The 20,041-nt window shown below is 53.4% G+C and overlaps 6 protein-coding genes across 6 annotated transcripts; 1 reads left to right on the top strand and 5 right to left on the bottom strand.

Moving 5' to 3' along the window:
* Window positions 1–194: 194 nt before the first annotated feature.
* On the bottom strand, window positions 195–1,673 carry JN550_010163 (uncharacterized protein; the record flags this gene model as incomplete). Its single annotated transcript, XM_049308387.1, has 4 exons — window positions 195–285; window positions 356–970; window positions 1,188–1,326; window positions 1,385–1,673. The coding sequence occupies 4 exons, from the start codon at window positions 1,671–1,673 to the stop codon at window positions 195–197; spliced, it is 1,134 nt and encodes a 377-aa protein (XP_049167903.1).
* A 229-nt stretch (window positions 1,674–1,902) lies between these two features.
* Window positions 1,903–2,217, bottom strand: JN550_010162 (uncharacterized protein; the record flags this gene model as incomplete). Its single annotated transcript, XM_049308386.1, has 1 exon — window positions 1,903–2,217. The coding sequence occupies one exon, from the start codon at window positions 2,215–2,217 to the stop codon at window positions 1,903–1,905; it is 315 nt and encodes a 104-aa protein (XP_049167902.1).
* Window positions 2,218–4,531: 2,314 nt separating this feature from the next.
* Window positions 4,532–6,990, bottom strand: JN550_010161 (uncharacterized protein; the record flags this gene model as incomplete). Its single annotated transcript, XM_049308385.1, has 2 exons — window positions 4,532–6,422; window positions 6,488–6,990. 2 exons carry the CDS (start codon window positions 6,988–6,990, stop codon window positions 4,532–4,534), a joined length of 2,394 nt encoding a protein of 797 aa, XP_049167901.1.
* A 4,743-nt stretch (window positions 6,991–11,733) lies between these two features.
* Window positions 11,734–13,677, bottom strand: JN550_010160 (uncharacterized protein; the record flags this gene model as incomplete). The annotated part of the gene is made up of 4 exons (XM_049308384.1): window positions 11,734–12,706; window positions 12,840–12,956; window positions 13,011–13,153; window positions 13,228–13,677. The coding sequence occupies 4 exons, from the start codon at window positions 13,675–13,677 to the stop codon at window positions 11,734–11,736; spliced, it is 1,683 nt and encodes a 560-aa protein (XP_049167900.1).
* A 1,569-nt stretch (window positions 13,678–15,246) lies between these two features.
* Window positions 15,247–16,017, top strand: JN550_010159 (uncharacterized protein; the record flags this gene model as incomplete). Its single annotated transcript, XM_049308383.1, has 4 exons — window positions 15,247–15,249; window positions 15,552–15,644; window positions 15,737–15,921; window positions 15,978–16,017. The coding sequence occupies 4 exons, from the start codon at window positions 15,247–15,249 to the stop codon at window positions 16,015–16,017; spliced, it is 321 nt and encodes a 106-aa protein (XP_049167899.1).
* Window positions 16,018–16,729: 712 nt separating this feature from the next.
* On the bottom strand, window positions 16,730–19,026 carry JN550_010158 (uncharacterized protein; the record flags this gene model as incomplete). Its single annotated transcript, XM_049308382.1, has 5 exons — window positions 16,730–17,337; window positions 17,522–17,765; window positions 17,924–18,076; window positions 18,456–18,774; window positions 18,965–19,026. The coding sequence occupies 5 exons, from the start codon at window positions 19,024–19,026 to the stop codon at window positions 16,730–16,732; spliced, it is 1,386 nt and encodes a 461-aa protein (XP_049167898.1).
* Between the last annotated feature and the right edge of the window lie 1,015 nt (window positions 19,027–20,041).

Raw genomic sequence — 20,041 nt, 5'->3', positions numbered from 1 at the left:
GCATTAGTGGAATAAGAATCGTTTTTCCAACCTTTCTGTTGACCAACTATTGCAGATCATTTCTGGATTTTCAGCGACTCTCAAGAGATTGACGGCGAAGCCACTATATTGTTTCTTCCGTACGGACTAACTACGCTTTTCTCTCTACACAAGTTTCGTAGGTTGCCCCGAAGAGACTGAAATGTGGTAATAGCTCAGAATGCGGGTCGTTGCATAATCAGTTCCGATGGCATTGGCAAGTTCTCTCCGTACCGGGGCAGACATTTCCGCCCGTACACGAAGTACCTGCATGAAAAGGAGCTTGTTAACATCTGTGATAGACATAGTTCAGGCCAGCTGTGGGCCGAGTACTTACGTTTCGAGATGCCAGTGTATGCGCAGGTCCAGAAGGTCTCTCTTGACAGCAGGGACCAGCTCGTCGACATCCGCCAGCGAGTGGCCAGCGGCAAGGAGAAACTTATGGTAGCTGTCGACGATGTCGAGCCACACGGTTGTGACGTACCGTCCCAGCCGCTTAGCCTTTCCGCCGCGGGCCCACGCGCTGCTGGGGATCTGGTACACGTTCTCCTGCACGGCCACGAAGCCCGACTGCAGCAGGTTGTCCTTGAACTGCGGCGCCGTCAGCATGTCGCGGCCCATGCGCTGCCCGGCCGCGATTACCATGCCGAACCAGCGCTGCAGCGCCGTGCCCTCGAGGCTGCCGTCGATCGACTTGGGCTGCCAGTCCCCGTCCTGCAGCTCGATCCAGCCTCCGGGCGTCATGAACTCGTACGACTTGCGGAGAACCGTGCGAATATCGTCAAAGCAGGGCCCCACGTTGCGTATGTGGATGTAGTCAAAGGTATACGGGAACGCCCACTCCTGGGTCTCCGAGTTCTCCAGGATGAAGATGCAGTTGCTCGTGTTAGGAGGCGCCTGTATCAAACACAGATCCGTCCCCGTGACGAGACAGTCTGGATTTCTCTCGGCGCTGTAGTCAAGTGGATTAGCGAAACCTGTGGGTTATGATATTCGGTGTTCAAGTGTGTGTTGTGCCGTCAATTGCGCATGGACCGCTTGCAGGGCGGCTCACAACGCAATACACCATATACCACTATGCAGCGAAGTCAGTGAGCGCACAAAGATCTAAGCGCAGCCTCTGCGGACCCGAAGTTTCCCAGGTGCAACAATGGTTTCGGGCAACTCACGTTCCTGCTCCGATGTCAAGGACGTTTTTCGGTGACACAATAGGCGCTAGATTCAGCCTCCCATCTAGAATAAATCCGGTTATAGTATGTTGGAAATCTAGACGGTCCTGCTCTGCTCCGTCATTTGGTAGAGAATACGCTTCGTATGTCAGCTGCTAGTCGAGGAGCTCAGAGGTCCACTTGGCCATATGTCTTACCGCCTGGATCATAGCCCTGGTAAAGCCTTCCTTCATCTTCATACGAGAACCCTGACCAGTCTATCTGAGTGTGGCCGGAACTGACCCGGGTTCGGTAACTTGGGATTTCAGGATCAGCTTCGAGTTTAGGGAACTGAGGCATTGCCGGCACTGATACAGCCTGGGAGCTTTGGCCCGACTCTGGCGGGATCTCAGCGTTGGTCTCATGCTTAACTGCCGGAGCAACTGGTGGTTGGGCTGCAGGAACAGGCTGTATAGGCTGCCATCTCGCGGAGGGCTGGTTAGACATGGCTGGAGAGGGAATAACTGGCTGGACCAACTTCCAAGGTCGGATAGGGGAGGACACCTGCCTTTTTGAGTTGAGATCAGAGAGCACTATCACGTATTGCGACAGAGAAGCCGCAGGTTTCGGCATGGGTGGAAGCGACTTGATCGGCTAGATGCAGTCGCGCAGGCCGTACGGGATCCAACGTCCTACATAATCACAAGGGGGACTGCCCGGGGCGCTAATCACTCTCTCATGGTTTGCCGACAAGATTGCCACCAACAACTTCATCGGCATCGACAAGCAGATCCCCATTATCATCGAACAAGCGCATTCCGTTCCACATATGCCGCAAATCCGCAACATCAAGATGTCGTGTTGACCAGTCATACTCGACAGTCTTTCCAAGGTGTTCCATATAATCCATCAATTTGACTCTTTCATCCGCCTCGGGACCAATGTAGGCAACGACTTCAGCTGCACGCCAGAAGATATCGCCCATCTTAGCAACCTCTTCTGCTTTCTCTTTGTAGTTGTCTTGGTCGATACATAACGCGTCGATCCACATGGTCTGCGCTCCCTGCGAAGATCGCGCAAGGCTGTGGCAAGACTCTTGCTTACGCCTAACCGTCCAAGATGCCGATGCACGAGATCTGGGGAGCTGTCACATCTTCCGCGTATCTCGACGTAAATATGTATCTCAGGCGAACCCCAGGCATAAGACAGAGCTGCACACTCCGCTGGCTCAGATGCGAGGAAAGGTACGGTCACAAGGTCGAGGATTATGTCATTTGCGAGCTTACCGGGCAAGATCGTGGCCGTCCTGATATAATTTTCCCCAGGGAGTGGCTTATACTTGTACAGGTCCATTGCCGTCAGATCATGCGTTGACTGTGATAGGGTATTTTGAAGATCCGTTGTCTCGCCCATACAACCGAGCCCCGTGCCTCAGTCGGCGAGGCGTTCACAGTCTTGGCTGGGCATGCGAATCGTAGCACCATACTCAGTCGTTTGGCCGCTTCGGCGGACCTTTGAAGGGTAGAGGGAGGAAGGAGTACGGGCATTAGCTACTCAACAGTGTCGTTTAGTGAAGGCATCACGGCATAGTTCAATTACTCAATCCGGCTTCAAGAAGATGGTGCATTGAGTTGATCATCCGACCCCGCAATTGCAGTTGTACTGTGATACCGTTACAACTCAGAAAATCCCAAATCCCAAATCCGCACGTTTTTGCGGAGTGGCACTAATGGAGCGCCTTACACGCCTCGACACGGACCAAGTAACTCCATCAGATCCAATAAAATGAGGAGAGATTGTCACTATCCATAGTACGGTAGCTATTCCATCGCTACTACCGGTCATGCCATATAAATCAAGATTGGTCAGTGCACGTCGTTCCTATATATGGGAGGTGGTCTATGTCAAGGCGTGTCAATTGTCCGACTTCTAACAGCAAGTAACTTGCTAGCTTATAAACTAGTCTAGTGACGGCGTATGTCTGCCTGTATTAGACATAACCTTAAAACCTTAAACTGCGACCACTCTTGTCTATAAAACAACCTAAATAGCTGATCACTAAGTACTAAACAGTTGACAGGGGCCAGAACCGCTGGTGAATCGCACAGCGTTAACCCGATTTGGGGATGTGCAAACCGAGAATCCTGCAGGAGCTCAGGAGACGCATGGAAATTCAGGGCGCCTCCGCGCCGGCGCTCATCGCTTCGGACTTTTTCTACAACCTGCAGCTGCAAATCGGCTTCGCCCTGCAGACATTTTCGGCGCCTTTTCGATTCTAGTGTGGCGGGTGGCCAGCCTCGCTATGAAGAGCAACTGCGATGCTAGTATGGCCAATCTGGTCGCCCTTCTTGCTTTCTGCCAGTCGAAACCGATCGGTTCTTATAACCCTCTTTCCCTTCCTTTTCGAGATGATCTCTCCACTTCGGGTGCCTCCTCGAACGCTGACCAACAATGAGGCTGATGCTTACGGCTTTTCGCATTATTGAGCCTCATGTCACATGACAAGTTTGACGTCCAATCGTCGTCTGGTTTCTAAGCGAGGCCCTTTATTCCCCTCGACGGTGCACATGACCAATCTTGGTGCCAGATGACCTGACATAGCCTATCTAAATGCTGTGAGGCCTAACCTCAGGATACATCGAAGAAAATGATGCGGATCATACCCAAAGAAAGGAGCTTGCACACTTTATCGTTCCATCTCCATTATTGCAAAACAACAAACATCACCGCAAAATGGTGCCAATCCAGTCTTAAGTATGTATCTTTTTTTAGTAGTACGTTTCTGCGCTCTAATCAAGCAAGAACAGTCTAACTATGTTCAGTTTCGCCAAAAACAACGTTTTGGCCCAGTCGATCCCCATATATACATATAAGGCACAAAACGCCTACGCTCCCTGCCTTGGCTTCCCCCTGTAAGTACGTGCTTTTGCATCCGGTCTAATATACAGCGCCGATCTCCATGCCGCTGATTCCAAGCAGTAGATTCTTCCTGATCCATCTGGACTCGGGCTGGCAAACGCAGGGGAGTATATGTGGTGACAAAACAGAGACCCGACAATGTGCAACCTAGCCTGCAAATTTATAGAACTCCAGCCTCACCCTATGCTATCCTTCCAGTCTCGTTGAGTGGAAGTATGTCGAAATGCAACAGACGCCGCCAGTACTTGGTACTGGAGAAATGATGGTGTTTCCTCCCATATTAGATTCTCTAACCCTGTATCAGGGCTAAAAAGGCGTTGGGCCTGTATAGTCCAGTGTCCTGGAAGGCGCTGCCTTGAGCTGCGCTGCGCCGGTGCCAATTTCTATGTGTATCCGAGTAACAAAGGAAATATCTTCTCTCGGAGAAAAGAGCTCAGAGACGTCACCTAGTTATCCCACTCGGCCGGGTTTTCCCACTTGATAGGATGTACCAGCATGCTGCGCAAACACAGTCGGCCGGAGTTATCTTTGTCGGCCTCTTCGACTCTGCCTCCACGGAGTGTGCCTTCACCTGCCCGGCCGCCGCCGTCGCCACGACCGTCATACTGAGGATATCCTAGCCATCGGCGCCATAAGAGACCGGCAAATTCACTGTTGTAGTACCAGGAGGTACCCTTGTGGTTGTGCTCGTTGGTCAGATCGAATGGGCTGCCATGGCCGCCGGATGTGTGGTCGCGGCCGCCGTTGAAGTTCTTCTCAATCGCCTCGACGGGCCAAGCACGGTCGAGGTATACAGGATGCGGGGCATACACAGCTTTCAGACCGTGATGAAGCGCCATCGATGGCGGGAACATCTCGCTGAACATGCTATGGTGCAGACGCCAAGTCTCCTCGTGCATCACAGAGAGCAGACGTCGCGAGAGACGCGATGCTGTCACGATGGCACACCGACGGGGAGGCTGTTGGAATCGCTGGTCGTAACCGGTGGCATCACTGGCGAAAACCCAACCGGATTCGTTGGTGTCGAAGAGCGGGTTCAAAGTGATGAGATCAGCATCTTCCCCAACGCCGCACATGTTCGGATCCAAGCCGGTCGCACAGCTCGCGGGCATGAAACCCTCCTCGCCGTGCTGAAGGTTCGTTTTCCCAGCGAAAATAACGGGGCCCATGATGGGTCGGCGGCCTGCTGAACGCGTTTCGTGGTCCACCAGTTCGGTGAAGTTGTCCCAGTTGCCGTGTAGTTCTGGGATGTAGTACTTGCTTGCACGTTCCCACATACCTTGACGGCTCTGCTTTGCTCCCCACTTCCCAAGGCGGTCAAACAATTCGTAGTAGGACCCGACCCAGCGCATGTCCATCTCCCAATTCCAGAAATGGGCGTACTCAGGGTGCAGGTTGGCGAAGTGCTGCAGCGGCATATGGGCACTGCGGTAGACACCGTGGATATCGCCATTGCTGGGATTCTCGAAGGTCTCGCCGAAGCTACCAGGGTAGTACAGTTTCATCTGGGGCTCAGACCACAGGGTGCAAATGCCGTGGAATTCCTTAGGTACATTGGCGTCAAGCACGCGTTGAGCAGTCGAGGGGTCAGCCCAGATTGGCGTTTCGGGGTCGCGGACGTGTAGCAGGAAGTGCACATCGTACTCGCCGCCAGATCGAATGTTGAGCTCCGAAATCATGGCGCGGAAGTTTAGCAATGCGTGGGCAGTCCACTTGAAGCCGACATAGGTCCGGATGACGACAGCGGTACGATCAATCTTCATGAATTGCGACTGTGCAGTAGTTTCAGCATCTCGTGTCTCGTTGCCGGTGTTGAAGCGGTGCTCGTTCGCCTTGACGCATCGTTCCTGCGCATCTGCCCAGTCCATGCCATCCCAGTCGATCTGTCCGTTCTTCTCCCAGATTACGCTGCTGCCCTCGTTCTCCGTGTCGGTACCCTCCCCGGTGCCGCCAGCCTGCACCGAATAGCCCAGGCCGTAGGGGCCATAGCGACCAAATCTGTCGAAACAGACATCCTCTCGTAAGCCAAAGAGGTCGTATGATCCTAGGGCTGGCTTGGCTTGGCCTTGGGGAACGCCGCTGTATGCCCAGACATCCGGGACTGGTACCTTATCTTCGGGATCCAGATAGCATTTGTTGACCTTGTGGTATTTGGCCTTGTACTCGCTGGAATCATAATCGGGTTGGGGGCTGTAAGGAGTTGGCGTGGGCAACTTTGTGTTGTGCACAGATGACACATCTGCAGTAGCGTGGGCGGCCTCGGGCGGGACGGGATACTCAGGCTTGTACTCCGAGAACGAAACTAACGAACGAAGGCCGTTGTAGTAGCCGTCCAAACTGCGCAGCGCAATTGGTTAACTCGATACCTAAGTTTGGGTTTCGGCGATGGTGGGGGGGCTTACTGCTTGTAGTCCAGCCAATGCGGGCCATTCTTTTTTGGCTTCTTCTTGCTGCCTTTGGCGTCGCTCGAGTCTCCCTCGTCCTGCTTCTCACCATCTTTGCTGTCTTTCGGGCTTTCTTCGTGTCTCATGCTATCTTGCACCCGGAGTGAAGCCCCGCTGTCGAGCTTCGCGGCTTTGCTCTCTGGTATTTCGCCCTTGCCAAGAGGCACAAGATCTAAGACATTCCGATGACTGTGCGCTATCCGTGGGTTGAATAATGTGACCGAGAGTAAGACAATTGCAACGAGGGTCCAGATCACCACCCTGCGGTACAAACAATGACTCAGCAGAGCCTTGAGTCTGAACTTCGGCTTCGGCTTCAGGGCCATCGGAAGGAAAGCCTCTTCCTTCTTGGATAGGATGCTGGAGAAGGAGTCTGATTTCCGTAATATGAGGTTCGATACCTTTTCCATAATGGGCGAGTTCCTCCTCGGCGAAGGTGGCGGGGACTCAAAGTTGAGCATCGAATATTTCCTAGTTCTCTGTGCTCGCAGAGAACATTTGCGGGCGTGTTGTCCTGCGTCCCTGTGGATGGTCCCGAGGTAGGAAGGTGTAGGATCCAAATGAAGTCACCGCGTATCAGATATGCCGTTCAAACCACCACCACAAAGGAGTCGTCAGGGCACTGCGCGGTATCCCGGCTTTGAAGGACGTCAGCGAGCAAATCAAAGAGAACAATGGATTTGGTGATTTACAAAGACTCGCTCTATAGCTGCAGCACACAAGCGATGGCGGGAGAAGATGGCGGGTGCTGCGGGCAAAAATGAATGAAGTCGAGGGGTGGCCCGGTCGTGTAAAGGTCGATGGGAGGTGGTAGGCGTGACCCCCAATGAAGGAACGGGGAAAATGGACGGCAGTCTACGACGACAGGGAAAGAAAGAAGAGGAAAAACAGGAAGCCAAAAAGAAGGGCAATTTCCAGAGCAGTGCACGGAGAAAAGAATCGAAGAGTGTGTATGCAGGTCGGTCGACGGTCGTGGCTGTTGGGTAGGTGTTCAACGTTGGCCGGAGATGGAATGGACGGGGGAGGGAAGGGAAGTTTCAACTACTCGAGCGCGCTGCCCACCAGACTTGGGTGCGAATAGGCTGACCAAAGCGGAAACCGAAGGCGGGCTCAGATCTGGAGTCCCAAACGCGAGGAGCTTTGCCTTGTACTTCTAATGGGGCGGGTGGCCCTGGGGGGGCACCCTTTTCTGGAACTCTGGATGTTTGCTAGATCTAGCAGCTCCCTGGTCGATATCAATGCGTTGCACCTTGGCCTGCTCGCCGAACTCTGTCGGTGCCGTCAGGGATCTGCACAGTTGTGCAAGGAGCGTGGGCTGACTGGCCCGAAAAAAGTTGAAATCTATCCATGCATGTGCTTGCCAGTCTCGTCTATCTGATGTGCTGGTGGTGTATGCCAAAAGGGGGACCGCTTGGCGTGCCGATACCATCGTCGTCACCTACTCCGTTTGGTTGCGGAAATCCGCAACGACACACGTACACACGCGCACACTAGCTAGTGCACACGGCCTCTCAAGGTCGACGGCTTCGGCGGGCTTGGCCACACCAAGATCTACCGCGAAGAAACAAATCCTTCTCTAATTTTGCGTGCACAAGTCGCTGTCCATGGTACTGCCCGACGAACTCATTTCAACCCCTTGCTCGGCGTCCATCAAGTATGGGGTGGCGATCGCTAGCATTCTGCGACTCGCCAATGTTGCAGCCGTCTGCCCAAGCAGAAGGGCCAAGTCGCATTGGATCCAGCAACGGCTCCTCCTCTGGATTCTGGAGCCTCCATCCCGCCAAGGAAAGAGATCCGCCAGGCCACCATGGCATATGCGTCGGCATCTAGGGGACCTGGGGACTCGCGGCTCCTACGATGGCACTATAGCACCATCCCAGCAATTCTACTCCGGGCCAGCGCCTCTCAAAGTCGATACATGTAACTACTGTCCCAGATCCCTAGTACTTAGCTGCTACCAGGGGGTGGGACGAGATCGACGCCACTGCCCTAGGGTCCGCCGCGGGTGCCAAGCAAACAAGGGTGTTCAAGGTACAGGGCGCACCGGCGAGGCGTAGCTTCCATAGTGGCATCCGGGGGTCCCTGGGGCGCTGGGGCCGACTGCCCACCCGGGCCCAGGCCGCCCATCGTCCCACTGGACGACCTGCCTTGCCAGAAAGGTGGGCACTCCAATTCTGAAACACTTCTCTGGATTCTGCAGTCGGCAGCAAGAAACGACCCTTGAGCCTCGTGAGGTCTGAAACAACCGCGCCCAACATGCAAATTGCACAACCAAGAAAGTCCACCAGCAAATACGAGACGCAACACTTGAGAAAAGCCGTCAAAGCTGCTGCCGTGCTGTGGTGTGGTGTGCTGCGCTGCACTTCGGTCAAGATTTGACTTTCTCCAACGCAACCGCACAGCAGTCATGAGTACAAAGGAACCTACTCTTTGCGTCTTGCAGACAGACACATGTAGGCAGGAACGTTCAGAGCCAAGAAGAGGTAACTTCCAGTGACTCGACGAAAGCGGGCTAGGCGGTTTGAGCCTGAGACCGCGAGAGAGAGAAAAATTTACTTAAGTTACTTGACTTGACGAGCAGTTGGCGACTCTCGGCCCACCGCCTGCTTGTGGGCCCTCCGTGTACGAGTTACATTGTCCATAGTTAGTTGGCCACGAAGAGGAGCAGCCCGTTCCCCCTGTCATCCGTCCGCCGGCCTCTCTGCCTTTCAACTATTGTCGTACGCGTGCCGGAAGATGAAATTCGCCTCCTTTGCGCCGCTTGGCCTCCCGTCTGTTCTGGGCCACCGTCCCAAGGCGCCGCTCCTGTCTTCAGCCAAGTCCAAGCCCGTGACTCCCGCAATCTTGGGCTTGGCAAGCTCACAGGAGTCCCAACTGCATCATTTCACACCAAGCCAGCCTTGGTATCACGATCGGCCGGCTTCTGCGCCGTGCATCTGGATGACATGTGTCCCGTTCGGGCATTAATCAATCTTAACTGGACGGCACATATTCAGGGTATTACTGACTGCTGCGGTGTCCCGCTGCCAAGCCCGAGCTGCATTCGTCAGCATTCAATCTTACCAGCATAATAAGCTGTGAGCCTCAGCAGTGATATGCTACTACCAGAGCCAGCGATCCCTGGGCCAGCGGAAGCCAAGGGTTTCGTCGCACACTTATTGTGACAAAACCTCAATACCTACCCTGACTAATAAGGCGCCCAAAATAGTAGACCGACATACGATCCGTCGGCGCGCGTCGTAAGGCTTTTCTCTCAAACTACTGGATAGGCAGACTATCGCGCCATTTCTGTCACGCTGGTGTGGATACAGCTATTGATCGTGGCCTGTGGCTGTATGTCCCTTAGACCAAGCACCACTGCCCACGACTAAAATTACACATGACTTGAATCTTGAATTTTTTTATATTGAGGTTGTTGAGAGAATCCCAGCTTGGCATCCGAAAGTCCCCCACTCTACGCTCACGGCAGTTGGAGGACGTGGCTTAGTGGCTGGTCTGCTCCTTCTGGCAGCCAGTTCCACAAGCTGCATTAGCAGCAGAAATAGATCTGTCCACCCAGGTGACTTCACTAAGTATACACACAAGACCACCATTCAATGTTATTGGTGCTGACATGGTCTCGAGCCACAATGCTACGCTCCCACGGATATTTCAAAGTGCTCGGTGCTTCCAAGTGAACCTTATATCCAAGAAGAGCCCTTGCGCAGTCACACGCGGAAGACAACCTGGGAGGGGAAGTTGCCGGTATGTCTCATCGTTTGCTTTTTACATCCGCAATATATACGGCGAAAGTCCGGTCTCTTTCTCCGGCAAGCGTAGAAACACTGGACGTTCAGTTCCCCTTGAACAGGTCGACTTGACCTGACTGAAATTATCTTTGTCACTCTACGATAGCACGATACGGCTGGAGATAACTCCCGTCTTCTTCTTCTATCTATTTGACCTCATTGCCATTGCGTCACTGGTGGCACAGAGTATCCGACCATTGCGGCAAATATGACAATCATGCAGCAGGAACGAATGACGTAGCAGCATAGTCAACAAGTAGGAGAGTATTAGACGAACAAGAAGATCCCTGGTTCCATGAACGGGAGCGAGGCTGTGCCTCCCCATTCCTCTGTAGATCCCGTCTGATCATGGGTTACAGCGATGCGGCTCGACATTCGGTGAAACGGTGCGCGTCTTGGTGCGCGGCGGCACTTTGACCGGACGCGCCCCGCACGTGCTGCCGGCTGGTGATACATGTCCGATTGTTTCAGCACCACAATGTCACCGATCGTTGTGCAAGCCGATTTGTCAGTGGGGAAAACACTAGAAATTGACTGATGATGTGGTATATTGTGTCACAGAATACTGCTTGCGAAATATGGCTCGTGAGTTAGGGCCCGAAAGTCAAAGCTGCAGTTCGCGCGGGCACTTGACCAGTTATCGGCATATCATCAAGCATGGGGATTACTCAGACACAGCAGATGCCATTATGCATCAGGACTACGAGTCCCTACTGGCCCGTTGATAAGTCATCATCATCCCAATCTTAATAAAACACGATACTCGCTGCCTGTCGCTATCGCCAAATACGCATGCATCTGGCCCGCAATGCATGTCCAAGCAGCAATCGAGCTGGCTTTACAGTCCTGAACTGTGAGACATGCCAACGACTCTTCCCCCACCTGCTAGGCCAGGTTTATTTGGACAGAGTTATACTCCGAGAACCCGCTTGATATCTTGAGGAAGAGCCCCTCGGTTTAACCCAAAGTCTATACGGCTACTGCTGCCTGGGTGGTAGACGATCCCCCTGTGATCTACTCAGCCGAACGCCAGCTCTTATAATGTGGGGGTTGATCGTCGTTCATGCCGGTTTGATCGCAACATGGTCCATATCATGGAGGCTAGGCACTCGTGCACTTTCCGAGTCGACTGAACAAACGTCAGCGTCATCTGAGGAATTCTATACTTTGCGCCGGCGGATTTCGGACAACCGAAGTCATTGTCAGCTTACGTATGATCCCACTAGTCAACTGCAATCTACACTTGAAGTCCCGAGTCCGTAAACTTAGTTCAGACCCGAACGTCTGTTGGATCTCTTGGCGTTCTCCGTGACAGGTCTATTCTGATCTACAAACCTATTTCTATTTCAATTCCGTCCCAAGATCCATCTCCTCGGAGCGCCTGTTCATGAAACTAGTCTAACGTGAAATCCGCGCTCAAACTTCGTCCTTTCTCTGCTGCATCACGGGCGTCGTCATCCGTGCGCCTCCATTCGCGGCAGCCGGCGCCTCGGCAGCAGCCTCCCAGACGTCGTGGCCGGCAGCGGTCAATGGCCCGTTCCTCAGGGCCTGCCTCTGTCGATACCTCTGAGCCTTCTTCTTCGCGTCGATCTCCTCACGCCATTTGCGGCCCCAGCGGATCGTCGCCAGCACGCTCAGCGTGCCGAACAGCATCATGGCCGAGCTGATGGTCGAGAACCAGCCCACGCCGATGGCGTCGATGGCCGGCAGCACGGCGCCCGTCGAGGCGCAGGCGAACAGGTATCGCAGCACGTAGTTGCCGGCGACGACTTCGCCCGAGCGACCTGGCATCACATCCAAGCAGTACGTGTTCAGCGACGGGAAGCAGAACAGCTGCGCGAAACCCTGCAGGAACAGGATGATGACGGCGAGCGGGATGCCGCCCTTGTCCATCTGGATCGTCCACCCGTAAACCAACATGCACGCCGCGATGAACGACATGAACGGCAAGGACGAGTACAGCCGGTCTTCCGGGATGCGCATGCCTCGCTTCTTGATATATTTCCGCACCACAATGTCGGCGTAGCGCCCGCCAAAGAAAGTGCCCAGTAAGTAGCCTACCCCTGGCGCAAGGTAAAACAGGCCGCCCTGTAACGGCGTCGTGAGGTTGAAGCGCGGGTTGAGCACGTAGCGAATCGCGGCCAGAATCGAGTACATGTTCCACAGCAGGGCCGAACTAGCGAGCCCGGCCAGCAGGAGATTTGGGTACTCGTACAGGCGGATCACGCGCCACGGATTTATCATGCTCCAGAGGATCTTCCCCTTCTCCTTGCCACTGTACCCAACGAGGTCATCGATCTTTTTGTGATAGATGGTCTCCGGGAGTAGGAAAAATGTTCCTACCGCTGCTATACCTGCGAGACCTGTTTGTAACCAAAAGATTACGCGCCTTTGTGTTCATGTCAGTAACGCTAATTCGTAATGGCGCAAATCAAGTGTCAAGGGCGTTATGATGTCCATCGTTTCCTCATCCTCACGGGAGTGATTCATGGACTTATCAGAGAGATATTACAGATACATACCAGGTCGTATACGTGACTATAATGCCACCAAGAAACGGCCCGAAGGCAGGACCGATCAGCGTTCCTGACAAGAACCAGCCTAGAGCTGTTGCGCGTTCGGTCGGGCGATACATATCACTATATCAAAAATTAGTATGGTCTGAGGCAAGCTGACTAAGTCACAAGACGAACCCAATCACGGATGACCCAACCAGAATGAATGATGTACCCTCAAAGGCGCTCAGAATTCGGAATACAAAGAACGCCGCCAAGTTGGGCGCTAGTGCAGTGCCAATGGAGCAAGCAAGGAAGGCTACTGCTGTGACTATAGTGACCTGAGAACACTCGTCAGTATTGCAGTTCTCTGAAACCAAGAGTCTCGTTTGAGACAATTGGGCATATGGCCTACCCATCTTCGACCATAAACCTGGCTCAAAGGTCCCCAGCACATGGGAGAAAGGCCCATCATTAACATGTACAGCGCGTTGGACAAGTTGATTATTGATCCCGTGGTCCCATACTCTTTAGCTACTTCGGGGCTGGCGGCCAGAACCGATGTACTGGAGATTGGAGCTAGGAAGGAGCAGAAGGACAGCAGCGAGACGATGACATATTTGCGATGACTTGGAAGCCGATCGTATACTTCATCGGGAATCTCAATGACGGAGCTCTCAGGCTGAACAGGAGCGTCCGGCCCCATGGAATGGTGCGTTGAGTAGCGGTCTAGGTCGTTGCCGTCCTCCGATGCATGGCTGCTGGAATCTGAGCCATCTCGAGACGACTCTACGTCGTCCCCTCTGGCGTGGTGAGCGTGGAAGCTCTCTGGCCGGCGGTCACCCTCATTCTTGGTCTCGGACATCAGGACGAAGGCGATGTTTTAACAGATCCTTGAGTTATGATTTCGTCTTATAGACATTCTTGAGTGGATATCCAATTGAACTCATCCAATGAAAGCTAACAGACACGAGATGTTCGTTGCAGTATACAACCTCAGGGCTAATAAGGTAAGAAACGCTTGGAAACGAAAGAAGAGTCGCTGGCGACTTCACGTCACCAAAGAATGGTTGCAACCAGAAGGGAAGAAAAGTCAGTGACAACAGGGGAGCCAGGGTTACGTATATCCACTTTCTGCAATCTGTAAGGCTTGAATCGCTCGGGTCTTCCCCCATTTCTCCACAGAAAAACGATGACTGCGGTTTCTTGGCCGAGCATCGGGCGTTAGTGTGTGATCACGGTCGACTTTGCCTTGATAGGGAATGGCGATGCCCAGAATTGGGCTCCAATCCCGTAGCGTGAGCCGTGTTTTCGGGGAAGAATCCCGAGGCTTGGGAAATGTCCATATTGTGTATTTCGATCAACGCAATCATGATCATCAAAAAGCCTCTGGATGCCCGAAATATATCCCATCTGTCCGCCATGACCGGCTGCCCAAATTGAAGCCACTAGGGTGTTCAGAAAACTTCTCTCGAGGTGACTATGACGAAATTGTCGCGGGCGCAAACTGCGCAAGACCTGGTTATTTCCGGCCGATTCCCGCGTGTGTTAGCATTGCCTGCTCGGCAGACCTCCGATAGCCGAGATCCCATGATGACTCGCGTCCGACTGCGGTGTGAGGACTTGAAGTTCCCCATTAGTACGTACAGGCCGGCGACTCGCCGGGATGGGCTCTGAGCTGCTGTGCCGGGTTATGTGGAGTTCACCGTGGGGATCTCGGCGTTTGGCCGATGCTTATGTCAAAACTATAGGCCGTGACGGGCGAAAGCAGCACTCTTGGTAGATTCTCTATGAGACTGCTTGATCTTCAAGCCCGCGTGATAGGTAAGGCACAAGAGGGCATCGAGGAGGAGGATGAGCTCTACGGGCGGTCATGATGTCTTAGCTTCAGAGTGATGTGGATGACATAAATAAGGCAGGCCGAGGTCTTTGAACGCTTTGCAGGTTGGTCCCTGCCAGGTGGGTGTTCTTGGGCGGTAGCCATCAGTGACAGACAAATCCACCAAGCATAACAAGAATGGGTGAGTAGCTACTCGCGGCATCACACTCACCATTTTGCAGAATGAAATGAAAGCCATTGCCGGTCGGTCATGCACCAAAGCAAAGATCCCTCTTCTCGGCTGCGCCTGGAGGGCCATTGTTGTTGTCAGCTGGCAGTTCAGCTCAGCAGCAACCAATTCATTCAAGTTTCGGGGCTTGGCATTAAGGCCATGGCCATATGTGGCTGGTGCAGGAGAGGCGGGGCGGTGCAGACCCATGTTGCTTCTGTGGCTTTTTAGCATCGCGCACTTTTGAGCCCTAGCTGCCACACAGCCGAACGAAATCCCAAATTCTTAGCGGGGACTTCACTTTGACTCTCGGAAAAATCTCAACCACCACCCAACGACCCGACCACTAACATCTCGACAACAGCAACGCCGTCACAGCTGTCAAAATGGTACGTGCGATTGAAGATTCCGTCTCGGCAGGAGAGCAGAGGGCAGGAGCATGCGTTGGATGGGCAGGCGCTGGCAAATCGAGCACATGAGCGAAACCGACGACCCCCGATACCCGAACGACCGTCAATCGATATCTCGAGACAAATCCTTGTGTTTCGCCTGCCCGTCCACATCGCAATGCTTGCCTCCCGCTGGCTCCGGAGGCACATATCTCTGTTCTTTTGCGAGTTCGCGGTTCCGGAGCATGACCAGATCTCGGACGCGCATCAAGACGTGACGCTGACTGGAGTCTTGAATTTAGGTCAACATTCCCAAGACCCGTAAGACCTACTGCAAGGGCAAGGAGTGCCGCAAGCACACCCAGCACAAGGTCACCCAGTACAAGGCTGGAAAGGTCAGTCTGCCGCCCCGGTGACCCGCCGAGAACACAACACGAAACCCTCGCGACGGGGTTGGTGGGACACCGATCTAACATCATGACCACAGGCATCGCTGTTCGCACAGGGAAAGCGCCGATATGACCGCAAGCAGTCCGGTTATGGTGGTCAGACCAAGCCCGTCTTCCACAAGAAGGCCAAGACTACCAAGAAGGTCGTGTTGAGATTGGAGTGTGTCGCATGCAAGACCAAGATGCAGCTGGCGCTGAAGCGTTGCAAGCACTTCGAGCTTGGGTACGTGATATCGGGTAATCTACAAGTTGAGGCGCCCATGCTAACCGGCTTCACAGTGGTGACAAGAAGACGAAGGGTGCGGCTTTGGTGTTCTAAACGCTTGGTACTTGGTCTCTCACGTTATTGTTCATGGCATACGGCATCAGGGTGGTTTCTCATGACCGGGCACACTGGCGACAGGAGTCTTGATCCTCGGTTGAGGAAACGAACATAGCAAAGGATAGGTTGAGAATAAAACCAGGTCTTTGCTATTGATCATCAGAGATTTGGTTCACAACCTCTGCGGCATCCCGATTTTTCAGCTGGGCATGAGATAATGAGGACTACACGGTGTATTTTGAGGCAACCACTGCATTGAGATGTGATTGGTTCTGGGTACCGGTTAACGGTTACCTTCTGCTGCTCGTGTGTTCGAGGAGGAGCACGCTGAAGTGCCAAATGCAACTTGTGTTGGGAGCAATTGGTGTCGTGAATTTCGAACCTGCCGCAACTGTCCCTTCTGACTGACATCCCAGACACGCGAACTGCTGTATGAAGTGTGTCCTGCTTGCAACTTGCTGTAAGGGCGGTGCAACTACGAACAGTGACGACCGAAATCACAAGACCCAGGCCTCCCAATTCACAAGAGTTCTTCCGAAAGCTTCATGGCAACGAAAATATGGAAAGTGTGGTTTGCAGACTGGATCTGTGGCCGATTGGTATGGCGGTGCGTGTTTTACTCCATTGAAACATGCTTGTTATTATCTATCCGCTCTATATGTGCTGTCTGTAGGAGTAGGGCTATTTCTATATATTGGCGCTAGAATGGCTAGAAGCCCTCTCCCATGAGGACTGTCCGGCCCCCTCCGTACCACAAAGTCCCAACGCGGACGTCGAGTCCTTTCTCCTGGCCAACGATCCACTCGCCGACCAAGTCACTTTCCGCATTTTCCCAGACTTCGGTCTCTAGCCATCGATTGATCTCATCGATAGTCTCGACCCACTTCTTTCTCTGCTCAGGGGTGGCATAGTCTTCATGTGTCAAGTAGCGGCCCAGCGTGATGTGAGCACTCGGGACAATATACCGCGAGTCGATAGTGATGCCTGCCTCCTGAGCCGCGTTCCACGTATCCCTCCTGAGGTGGTGATACGAGTATCCATCGCCCTGCTGAATCATGTCTGCACTGTCTGGGGCAACTGCGGGCGGCGATACTCTCTTCTCGCCGCTGGCTGGCAAGAACGAGACAGCAAAGGCCGAGAGATCGTATGAGATCATCGGCTTCACAAGTCGAGCGCGATGCCGGTAGGTGTAGTTTGCTATCTTGGGGATTGCCGATTCCAAGATTGTTTTGATTGCGTGAATTTCTTCCGGCGTCCGAGAGAATGCAACCTCAAGCGTCGTGATATGCATTCGGTGCAATGGCATGAGCCAGATGCCTGCTTTGTATTAGTATCATATTGCCACAGCCAAAGCCAATAGTATAAACAGGTTTTATGTATTTGCCCTCATAGCGACGGGGCATTCCTTAAGAAACATTCGTATATTTGAGAGGTATCCCACGTCCTCTTACTGACACTCGTTCTTTCCACCTTCTCTTCAATACAATGGGTTTGTACTTACTCGGCGCACATGCTTGAAGCTTCTGTTGTAGTTTATCCGCAAGCTCCAGCACATGAATTGGCGGCCTACCCCAGAAAGTCATGCAATTCCGGGCATCCTTGAAGCCAGGTTCAATGTCAGGGTTTTCGAGCCTGAGAAGATATGGGTCTATGATAAGTTCGTTGAACTCGGGCGAAACGAATTTCTCCCGCTGCTGAGCGTTACGCCTAACGCGATGGGCTGCGTATAGGGCCTGAATCTGAGCCTATCATTCAGTCAGCCACACGGAGTCCCTCCGAAGGCATTGAGTTTCCAAAGCCACACATTACTGCACGGCTCGACAATAAGCACTCGCCCGCGTCAAGATACAGCCCCTTGGGTCTTCTGCGATTAAAGAAACGGAACTCATGGAAGGCTACCAACAGGGTCATCATTGCAGGCCTCTATGAGAGCATTGTAAGGATTCTCGCCGGGCTTCAGTACAACCCCTGAGAGGTCCTCAAGCTTGTTCTTGACATCGGTGGACTCTAGAATCGAGCCCATCATCGCTCGTCGGTCGGAGATTTTGAGCCTGGCCTGGCTTATCTGTCAGCCCCTATATTCAGGATGGTAACGAGTAGTCGATGGCCCAGCGATCTCGTTTTGGATGTACGGACAGTATTAGATGCCTCACGCAGGCTTTTATCAATACCAAAGAGGGCCAAACTTTGCGGCAAGATACCCCTCGTTCAGGTCAAGCCGCTCTCGGGAGGCAATCGTCAATTCTCCAGCCGCATCAGACTAGTTGCTCCGCTTTATAAGCCGCGCGGGTCTCGGGATCTCTGCCCTGGATCTCTGCCCTTAATTACCCACACACGGTCACCCTACAGCCTCAACTTCCACGAAAACTTTTGCGTACACACAGTGATTCGCATACAACTGGCTTCTATTCAGAGGAATCTTGCCTGACACGAACTCGAGGCATAAGGCGGCCGTCCCTGGAAAGCCGCCGCCAGAGTTTAGCCGAGGAAGATCCACCAGCGAAGGCCGGCACGCTAGCGCCTCCCTCGGATCTCTCAACTGTGGCAAACACCGGAGGTCCATCCATGGCGCTTGAAGCTTCAACAATCGTGCCTCTTGCCGAGCCCATCCTTGACATCGGGTCCTGCCCGGTGCAGCAGTAGCATCGCTTGGTCAAGACTTCGCAGAAGATCTCAGCAGCAAATCTCACATCCGCCTCTTGTCGGACTAACAATTCACAGCCAGCAGGAGCAATGAGCTCGCGTCCGCTGCACCTGTGCTCACAAGCGAGACACTGTTCACCTGGCCAAAGCACCTAGGTAGGCAATCTTCGGGAACCTTGTGCTAGCCAACACCCTCTAGGACGACCTGGCTCGCGCTTTGGAACAACAAGTTGTTGTTTGGCTTGCTTGTCAAGCCGCGGGGTCGTGAACGCACTCCACGGCTCGCAAATCCGTTGTATACCTGGCGCCATGTACTGGCAACCCAGCTCCAGGTGGAGAACCTCCAAAGGTCCAAGCACGCATGGTGTGTGAATAACCTATTGCAGGGCACTGCGCTGCCTTGTCGGGAAGCCATGGAGTAACCTGAAGATGAACGACGCGGTCGGTTCTGCTGGATTCCCACACGCCCTGGATTTCCTTTGTCGGTCATGGTGGACACTCAAGCGATGTCTTCCTCCATATTCCCAATTCGAAGTGCACAAACTGCACATTGAAACGAACAGTGTACAGCGCTGTCTTTCCCCGGAGTAGGCTGCACTTTGTCCGATCACTAGTTGGCAAGCAACCGTGCAGGGATTGTTCAGCAGAGTTCCAAAACGCGGCTTTGTTTTGGCTGGGAAAGAGACCGCCTTCTGTGGACGTCCTCTGAGCGCACCCCCAAGTGCTGCAGCATAAAGGAGAGCATTGTTTCGCATTGCGAGCTTGGCCTTTGAGCTGTGGAACGGACTACACTGGCTGCATCCTGCGCAATAGCACCTGAGTGTATGGCAGTCATGAGGCTGTATTGCTTTCTCCAAGGGATCAAGCTACAGGACAAGAGTTGAAGTAAACGCCATCGTTTGCTTGAACGTTGATGATAATCAGCCTGATAATGACTCACCGCCCGGGTCGCATGTATATCGGAAACGGAAAGGTGCAATTTGCTGACAGTCCCGTGAGTGATATCAAGGACTCAGAAGTGCCACTCGGCTTGGCATGGGACCCTGTGTGTGTGTGTGTATACACATAAGTTTGCTTTGTGGCTGCAAGGCGGCAGAGTCTGCATATGGAAAGCCTGGACGGTCTCGACACAGATCCCTCACTGCCTATCGACCAGTATCGGACAGAGATACAAGCGCTGGCATCTGCTACGCCTAACTTGGTGGCGCGAGTGAAGTCGAGAGCTGGAGAGCCGGGGCGACGCCAAATCAAGGAGACCCTGAACAATTTCGAGATGTGCTCGCCCCTTATCCTAAAAGCCTATCTCAGCACCAGCATGTTTTGCAGGCTTAACAGTCAGTCAGTTGAGTTGCTGCGTGATTGCCAGCCCCTGGCGGCA

This window comes from Neoarthrinium moseri, assembly GCF_022829205.1.
Source record: "Neoarthrinium moseri strain CBS 164.80 chromosome Unknown scaffold50_Wmoseri_CBS_16480, whole genome shotgun sequence".
Classification (NCBI taxonomy): domain Eukaryota; kingdom Fungi; phylum Ascomycota; class Sordariomycetes; order Amphisphaeriales; family Apiosporaceae; genus Neoarthrinium; species Neoarthrinium moseri.
This window is presented reverse-complemented; position numbering and strand designations above follow the sequence as displayed.